Here is an 8,649-nt window from a genome sequence, read left to right as displayed (position 1 = left end):
TTATTGGTTTTAGAGCCCCACCCAGCAGCACTCAGAGGCTACTCCTGGCTCTGCACTCAAAAGTTGCTCCTGGCAGACACGGGGGACCATATGGGATGCTGGGAAACAAACCAACATCCATATGCATGCAAGGCAAATGGCCTACCGCTGTGCTATCTCTCTGGCCCTCCTTTCATCCACTTTAAACAAAGCTTCTGACCCTCCACCCACCCCCCCAAAAAAGAAAAAGAATTAATGTTGGGTCCGGAGCCTTTTACCGTGGTCAGGGTGCACTATTTCCTAGAAAATTCTTCTCTTGGGACCATAGTATAGCAAGCAGGGCACTTGTCCTGCATGAATTGACCTAGGTGCAATCCTCGGCATCCCATATGTTCTCCCAAGCACCACCAGGAGTGATTCCCAAGCGCAAAACCAGGAGTAAGTTCTGAGCACCTCTAAGTGTGGCATCCCCAAAACCAAAATGTATATTAATATTTGGGGGTTTTTTTTGGTCATACCCACTGGTGCTCAGAGGTTACCCCAGCTCAATACTCAGAAATCACTCCTGGCAGGCTCAGAGGACCATATGAAATGCCAGGGATGGAACCCTAGTCTACAGCATACAAGGCAAATGCCCTACCCGCTGTGCTATCTCTCTGGCCCATATATTAATATTTGTGAAGGGATCACTATGTTTTTAGAGTGGTCCTAAGGGTTACTATGCATGTTGGATAAACAGTGTCAAAAAAACTCAAAGGTTGGGCCGGGCGGTGGCGCAAGAGGTAAGGTGCCTGCCTTGCCTGCGCTAGCCTTGGACGGACCGCGGTTCGATCCCCCGGTGTCCCATATGGTCCCCCAAGCCAGGAGCAACTTCTGAGCGCATTGCCAGGAGTAACCCCTGAGCGTCAACGGGTGTGGCCCAAAAACCAAAAAAAAAAAAAAAAAACCTCAAAGGTGTTGGGAAAATATTGGCTAATATTTAGATTAGGAAGCATTATAGGAGAGGAGGGACTTGCCTTGGATGCAGCCACTCCACTGATGTTTGTGTGGTCCCTGATATCATCTCTGATACCTCTGAGGACTGTTAAGGGTCACTCTGGAGCACAGAGCCAGAAACAGTCTCTGAGCACCACCAGGCATGTCACCCCCATATTCTCCACAAAAAGTAAAGTGAGACTTGGGAATAAGGGTGTGACTCAGGGTGTGACTGCAAACCTGTCAGTCAAGAACATAACATGGCACTTAGCTACTATGAGGACCCATAGTTGTTGCTCTGGAGCTAAAATCACAGCAGAATGATTGTCAGTAGTTAAGGTTTGTGTGGTTCTATTGGTCCTGGAGTCAGGAGAGAAATGAGGTAATGAACATATTCTATTTTTTTTAAAACTTTATTTATTTATTTTTATTTTTTTATTTTTTAAATTATCTTTATTTAAACACCGTGATTACAAATATAATTGTAGTTGTATGATTACAGTCATGTAAAGAACACTCCCCTTCACCAGTGCAGGATTCCCACCACCAATTTCCCGGATCTACCTACTCCCCACCCCACCCACACCTGTACTCAAGACAGGCTTTCTTTTTCCCTCATTCATTCACATTGTTATGATAGTTTTCAGTGTAGTTATTTCTCTAACTGCACTTATCACTCTATGTGGTGAGCTTCATGTCATTAGCTGCACCTACATGGGAGGATGGGGGGAAGTAAGGGTTGGAACTGAGGCAGTAAAATATTGGAAATGAGCTTTGTAGGGCAGTATCAAGGTTCCAGTACAAGATAGATATTATGGATATATAGAATATATGCACACAATACTACCAATATGAAAACAAAGAGAAAAAATTTCCACTGATTGTCCCAACATAAACCAGTGCCCTCCTCCCAGAGCGCGTTCCCATTAGTGTAGGGAGAGATAGGGGGGAAAGCCTGTTGACCCCTATAGAGTCCACCTAAACTGGTGCCCAGGGAAAGACTGAAGTCCAGGGGAGAAAAACCCTATACCTGGCAAGAGCTGGTCTTCAGAATCAAGGACGAAATCGGAAGCCAGATGTCTGCCCGCCCTCCTCCCCATGCACCCCCCCTGGAGTACAGAGGGAGGGGGGAAACCTGAGGACCACTAAGAGTCCACCTAAACCCACTTCTGACCATCTGAGCAGGCACCCAGGGAAGGCCTGGAGTCAGGGGGGAAAGACAAGCACGGCTGGGGGCCTGCCAAGCCTCAGCACTACCCAGGCTAGGGAGAAAGGCTCTGGTATGGGGCCTCCCCAAACCCCATACCTGGCAAGAGCTGGTCTCCAGAATCAAAGAGGAAACCGGAAGCCAGATGTCTGCCTACCCTCCTCCCCATGCACCTCCCTCCTGTAGTACGGAGGGAGGGGGGAACCTGGGGACCACTAAGAATTCACCTGAACCCACTTCTGGCCATCTGAGCAGGCACCCAGGGAAGGCCTGGAGTCAGGGGAAAAAGACAAGCATGGCTGGGGGCCTGCCAAGTCTCCCAGCTCTCCCCAGGCTAGGGAGAAAGGCTCTGGTATGGGGCCTCCCCAAACCCCATACCTGGCAAGAGCTGGTCTCCAGAATCAAAGAGGAAACCGGAAGCCAGATGTCTGCCCACCCTCCTCCCCATGCACCTCCCCCCTGGAGTACGGAGGGAGGGGGAAGCCTGAGGACCACTAAGAGTCCACCTGAACCCACTTCTGGTCATCTGAGCTGGCACCCAGGGAAGGCCTGGAGTCAGGGGAAAAAGACAAGCATGGCTGGGGGCCTGCCAAGCCTCCCAGCACTTCTCAGCCTAGGGATAAGGGCCCCGGTAAGCTCAGTTTTTCTGATCTGTTAGTTCAGTGTGAAAATTTCTAATTTCAGTTGACAAATCTTCTTGATGCTTAATTTTGCTCCAGTCAAGTTTATCGATGCTTTTTTTTGAGCTCCCTGAACATTTTCCATAGTTCTACTCTAAACTTCTTATTTGAGAGGATACCTATTTGTTTCCTACTTTTTAGATTATTAGAGGAGCCATCTTGATTTCTGTAAATATGGGGGTGTACTGCAAAATTACTCCATTGGCAAGGCTGTAGATTGCTTCTTAAAATGTGCAGAAATAGAATTCAGGGGTTACGGGTGTGGGTCCTGAAGAGGTTATAGTCCTTGGAGTCTAGGCAGGCTCAGCAGAAAAGAGGCAGAGAGCATGGCCGCAGTGCTTTATAAGTCTCTGGGTACCCAATCACACGGCAGAAATTGGCCCCACGTGCGTTGGGTGGGGACATCTTACCAGGTGTGGGTCCTGAAGAGGTTATAGTCCTTGGAGTCTAGGCAGGCTCAGCAGAAAAGAGCTAAACTTTATTTATTGATTCATTGATTGATTGGTTGGTTTCTGGGCCACACCCAGCAAAGCTCAGGGGTCCTCCTGGTTCTGCACTCAGAAATTGCCCTTGGCAGACTGGGGGACCAGATGGGATGCAGGGAATCAAACTGAGTCCCTCCTGAGTCGGCCACATGCAAGGCAAACGCCCTACCACTGTGCTATCTCTCTGTCTCCTATTGAGCATATTCTGGTGTGTGTGGAAGAAATTTGAGTCTCTGATGGGAAAGTGGTGGTCATGGGAGCTTTTATTTGGGGGGCAGGGCCACACCCAACAATGCTCAGGGCTTACTCCTGGCTCTGTGCTCAGGAATCACTCCTGGCAGTGTTTGAGGGATCATAGGGAATTTCAGGGATCAAACCCGGGTCAGCTGCATGGAAAGCAAACTCCCTCCCCACTGTGCTATGGCTCTGGCCCCAGCTGTAGGCACTTGCGCTTGAAGCAGTTTCTCTCCTCCTCCCAGTCTGCATTTGAGATCCTTTCGGCTCAGGACACTTCCTCCCTGACCTGTCCTCACCTACATACCAAGGAGATTGAGCATTCATTGATAAACCCCCTCAGTGTCTCGTTTCCATGGTCCCAGTGGAGTCCAACAGTGCCTCTCCAAAGCCGGGCATAAGGCCCAAGCCCTGCATCTGCCCACTGTGCCAGCCACCATCTCTGCTTCTGCCCAGCAATGTCCCTTCCATGCCCAGAGCCCTGTGGTTACTCCCAGCTTCATTTCTGGCCTGACCTGGCTGGATCTGCCCTCATGGAGCTGAAACGGTGCATTAACTATCCAATTTGGAAACCCTTTTTATTTTTTCTTTTTGCATCAAGCCCCACTTTCAAGTCCCTTTGCTGAGAATCACCAGAGCAGACGTCCACCCCCTGGCTCTTGTCAGGGCCCAGTGTGAACAGCGTAGCAGACCCACATGGGCTTTGGGGTCACCAAGAGCACCCTCCTCCTCAGTCACATGGGGTACCTACTGGGACAGACGCCCCTGGTGGAGTGTCTCCCTCGTGACTGAGGCCCTGGTCCTTGCCCAAGACAACCTTCCTATGCCCCTATCCTTGATCTGAGCTGGACTGGCTCGAGGAGCGACCTGAGCTCCCAAATATGCCACAGGTGGTGTCCCAGCACCGCTGGGCTAACCATGATGCACCCAGTTTTGTGGGATCAGACCCAGCATCACTGGGTCCCCAGGGATGCTAGAGACATCCTCATCTCCACAGAGAAGCTGCGTCCTCCCCAAAGTTCCTGTCAGCTAAGTCACTTCTTTGCAGGGAGAAGCGGGTTTAAAGAGAAAGAGACAGTGAGAGAGACAGAGACAGAGAGACAGAAACAGAGAGAGACAGAGAAGGACAGACAGAAAGAGAAACAGAGAGATAGAGATAGAGACAGAGAGACAGAGGAACAGAGACAGAGTCAGAGAAAGAGAGACAGAAACAGAGAGAGGAAAAGAAAGAGACAAAAAGACAGAGACAGAGCGATAGAGACACAGAGATAAACAGAGAGAAACAAAGAGACAGAGAGACAGACAGAGAGAGACAGAGAGAAACTGGGGTTTAATCCAATGAAGGCACCACTAAAAGAGAAGTGTGTATTGCTGGCTGGGGTGATGGGTCTCAGCTGATGAGGAGGCTTAATCCCCACACACTCAGTTAGGGATTGAGCAGAGAATTTCTCTGATTAATTGAATGATTTTTTTTTTTTCAGGCCTCCCAACAGTCCACAGCAGGGCAGGTCCCAGATATGGTAGTGTGAAGGCCCTGATGTGTCAGAGACCATCAGGGACCCCATGCAGTGCTCAGGGGTCTCAAGGGCCTGAGCTAGAGACTGGACTGAGGTGGGTCTTGGGGAGGGGCATATACCCAGGGAGGTCCTATGGTACCTATCAAACTGGATGGGGTGAGCATGAACCCTCACAATCTCTCATCTGTGGGTGCTTCTCTTGTTTAAAGGGGACCTTATACTCAGGGTGCTGAACTGGAGCCCCAGAATCCAGAGCTAACGAGCAGAGCCTCTTTTAGACCCGCAGGCTGGGCCAGCCACACCCTGTCCACTCTTTCCTGTTGCAGAGTAATTTCCTTTTTTTCCCTTCCATTTTTAATCAAGCTGCCCTTGGCATTGCAATCTTGGTTTTTGTTTTTGGGCCACACCCAGTGGTGCTCAGGGATTACTCCTGGCTCTGTACTCAGAAATCAATCCTGGCAGGCTTAGTGACCATATGGGATGATGGGGATCGAACCTGGATCTGTCCTGAGTTGGCTGTGTGCAAGGCACATGTCCTACCACTGTATTATATATGGCTTTGGCCCCTGGCAATGCATTTTTTGTTGTTGTTTGTTTTGGGGTTACATCCAGCACCGCTCAGGGGTTACTCCTGAGAAATCGCTCCTCGATTTCTCGAGGGACCTTATGGGATGCTGGGATTTGAACCACCATCCTTCTGCATGCAAGGCAAAACCCTACCTCCATGCTATCTCTCCCGCCCCCTGGCAATGCATTTTTATCTCATCTCCTCAAGAAGGGCCTGAGCTATATCACAGTGGGGAGGGGGCATTTGTGCATGGCTGACCTGGGTTCAATCCCCGGCCTCCCATATGGCCCTCAGAGCCTGCCAGGAGAAATTTCTGAGCACAGAGCCAGAAGTAACCCTTGAGCATCGCAGGGTGTGGCTCCAAACAAAACAAAACAAAACAAAAGAAGTGCCTAATAGTCACCCAACCCTGCCCCCCAAATGCCCTTTGGCTGATTCATGCTGAAGTGGGTGTGGGCAGCCCATCCCTTGGAGACCCCTGGTTTATCCTGCTCTGAGGGGTGACAAGTCTGGATACAAAATCCATCACCAGGACTTGTTCCCTGCTTTCCTCTGGCCTCTGGAGGCCAAGCCTTCTCTGGAGGTAAATTCTGGGGTACCACCATTTGGGTTTCAGTATCAGAATCTGCTTGGGAATGAATTGGGGGCCACACTTGACAAAGCAGCACACCAGGGACCTAAGGTGGGGGGATCTTCCCAGCCCCAGAGCCTGTCTGTTGCAATTCAGCCCCTGAAGAGGTTGACTGATGGAGGGATGGAGGATGAGGTCTTTCCCTTCCAGGTCGGAGCATGCATCTGCCACCCTGTCTAGCCAATGGTTCTGAGGTGAAACAGCAGGTAAACAGCTCGAAGACAGTCAGGCTTGTGGAAATATTAGCTTTATTCGGTGGACAAGACTGAAGTCCAAAGTCTCAGCCTCAGTTCCAGCCAACCACCCCCCGCCTTCCACAGACCCTTGTTTTTATCCCCCAGAATCAGGTACCACCCAATGGTGGGATCAGATACCACCCAATGGTGGAAGCAGAATCAGGTACCACCCTAGGGTGGGGGCAGAATGCCAGGTCACACCCTAGGGTAGGGAACAATCACCAATCAGGGTAAGGTCAGTAACATAATAATCCCCTAAAATATTTACATACACAACACCTGTCTAGCAATCTGTCTCTTAGAGGCAGGATGAGGGCTAGAGCCCAAACTCCATAGGGATTTTTTGTCTGTTTGTTTTGGGGTCACACAGCAGAATTCAGGGGTTACTCCTGGCTCTGCACTCAGAAGTCACTCCTGGCAGGTTCAAAGGACCATATGGGATGCCGGGGCTCGAACCCTGGTCACATGTAAGGCAACATCCTATCCACTGTGCTATTGCTCTGGCCCCAAACCCCATGCTTTTAAAGAGGGTCTCTCCCTCTCAAGGACTGCTTGTCCTTTCTGTGCTCACAGCCCACGAAGCAAGAAACATTCAGTTTCAGAGACTGTAGCACCCTGGGTCTCTGCCCCAGGATGCTGCCTCCTACTCTGTGGGACAGGCTGACCCTAGCGTCCTCTGGGCCCATCCTGAGTCATGCCAGGACATGTGGCACGTAGGCTCTTGCACCTGGCCTGGCTTTTCCAGGGGATAGGTCACAGCTCTGAGTTGCGGGTGACACGATGTACAGCTGTGACACCCCAGAAAGTGCCAGCTCAGGGCCTCTGGTTTCCCTCTGGGGAGAAGAGAAGCTTTGCAGGCAATAAAAACCCAGGGTAGAGTTGGTCCCCAGCTTGTGTTTGGGCCTCGGCAGTTCAGACATTCCTACCTGCTTCTCAGCATGTCTTATTAGAAGAGTAAAGAAGTGACAAGTGACAGTTGGCAACATCCTTGATTCCCTCCCCCAACCCCCAAACTGACCCCCTGGTGGCCTGATTTGGCCCCCAGTTTAGGCCTGTGGATGGGGGCTCCAAGGGCTGGGGTGCAGAATTTGTATTCGGGAGACCAGAATATTTTTGTTCTTTGTTTCTTTGTTTTTGAGCAGTGCTCAGGGGTTACTCCTGGCTCTGCACTCAGGAATCACTCCTGGCAGGCTCAGGGGACCATATGGGATGCTGGGGATCGAACCCCGGTCAGCTACATCTAAGTTAAAGACCCTCCCCGCCTTTCTACGAAGATGGCGCCGAAGGCCAAGAAGGAAGCTCCTGCACCTCCCAAAGCTGAAGCCAAAGCTAAAGCTTTGAAGGCTAAGAAAGCCGTCCTGAAAGGTGTTCACAGCCACAAAAAGAAGAAGATCCAAACATCACCCACCTTCCAAAGACCCAAAACTCTGAGGCTGCGAAGGCAACCCAAATATCCTCGGAAGAGCGCCCCTAGGAGAAACAAGCTTGACCATTATGCCATCATCAAATTCCCTCTGACCACTGAGTCGGCCATGAAGAAGATAGAAGATAACAACACACTCGTGTTCATTGTGGATGTCAAAGCCAACAAACACCAGATTAAACAGGCTGTGAAGAAGCTCTATGACATTGATGTGGCCAAGGTCAACACCCTGATTAGACCTGATGGAGAGAAGAAAGCATATGTTCGGCTGGCTCCTGACTATGATGCTTTGGATGTTGCCAATAAGATTGGGATCATCTAAACAGTCCAGCTGGCTAATCCAAAATACAAATTATTCCCCCCACTCTAAAAAAAATAAATAAATAAAGACCCTCCCCATTGTGCTATTTCTCTGGCCCTGGGAGATCAGGGTTTTATCTCAGCACCAGGAACACCACCAGGAATGACTCCAGAGCATCAAGCCAGATGGAACCCCAGAGAACCACCAGAGGTGACCTCATCCCACCCCACCCCCCAAAAAAAACAGAGGAAGGAAAGATGGGTTCCAGGTCAGGCCCATACTCTCCTTCTCTGTCCTTTCTGCACTTTCACTCCTGCTCCTAGGCTTGAATTGAAGGGGGGTCGGAGAGATCAGAGAGATCAGAATGGTTTGGGCACAGAGGGAACTGTTCCCTTTCCTCTGCTCTGTGACTT

The 8,649-nt window shown here is 50.4% G+C and overlaps 1 protein-coding gene across 1 annotated transcript; it reads left to right on the top strand.

Annotated features, from left to right (window-relative positions):
* The first annotated feature begins 7,780 nt into the window (after window positions 1-7,780).
* LOC126017867 (60S ribosomal protein L23a-like) lies at window positions 7,781-8,297 on the top strand. Its single transcript, XM_049779930.1, has one exon. The coding sequence runs from the start codon at window positions 7,787-7,789 to the stop codon at window positions 8,255-8,257; it is 471 nt and encodes a 156-aa protein (XP_049635887.1). The 5' UTR covers window positions 7,781-7,786; the 3' UTR covers window positions 8,258-8,297.
* Window positions 8,298-8,649: the final 352 nt, after the last annotated feature.

Source organism: Suncus etruscus, chromosome 9 (genome assembly GCF_024139225.1).
Source record: "Suncus etruscus isolate mSunEtr1 chromosome 9, mSunEtr1.pri.cur, whole genome shotgun sequence".
NCBI lineage: Eukaryota > Metazoa > Chordata > Mammalia > Eulipotyphla > Soricidae > Suncus > Suncus etruscus.
This window is presented reverse-complemented; position numbering and strand designations above follow the sequence as displayed.

Coding starts and splice junctions, on each gene's coding strand:
- LOC126017867 (XM_049779930.1), top strand. CDS start 7,787: ATGGCGCCGAAGGCCAAGAAGGAAGCTCCTGCACCTCCCAAAGCTGAA.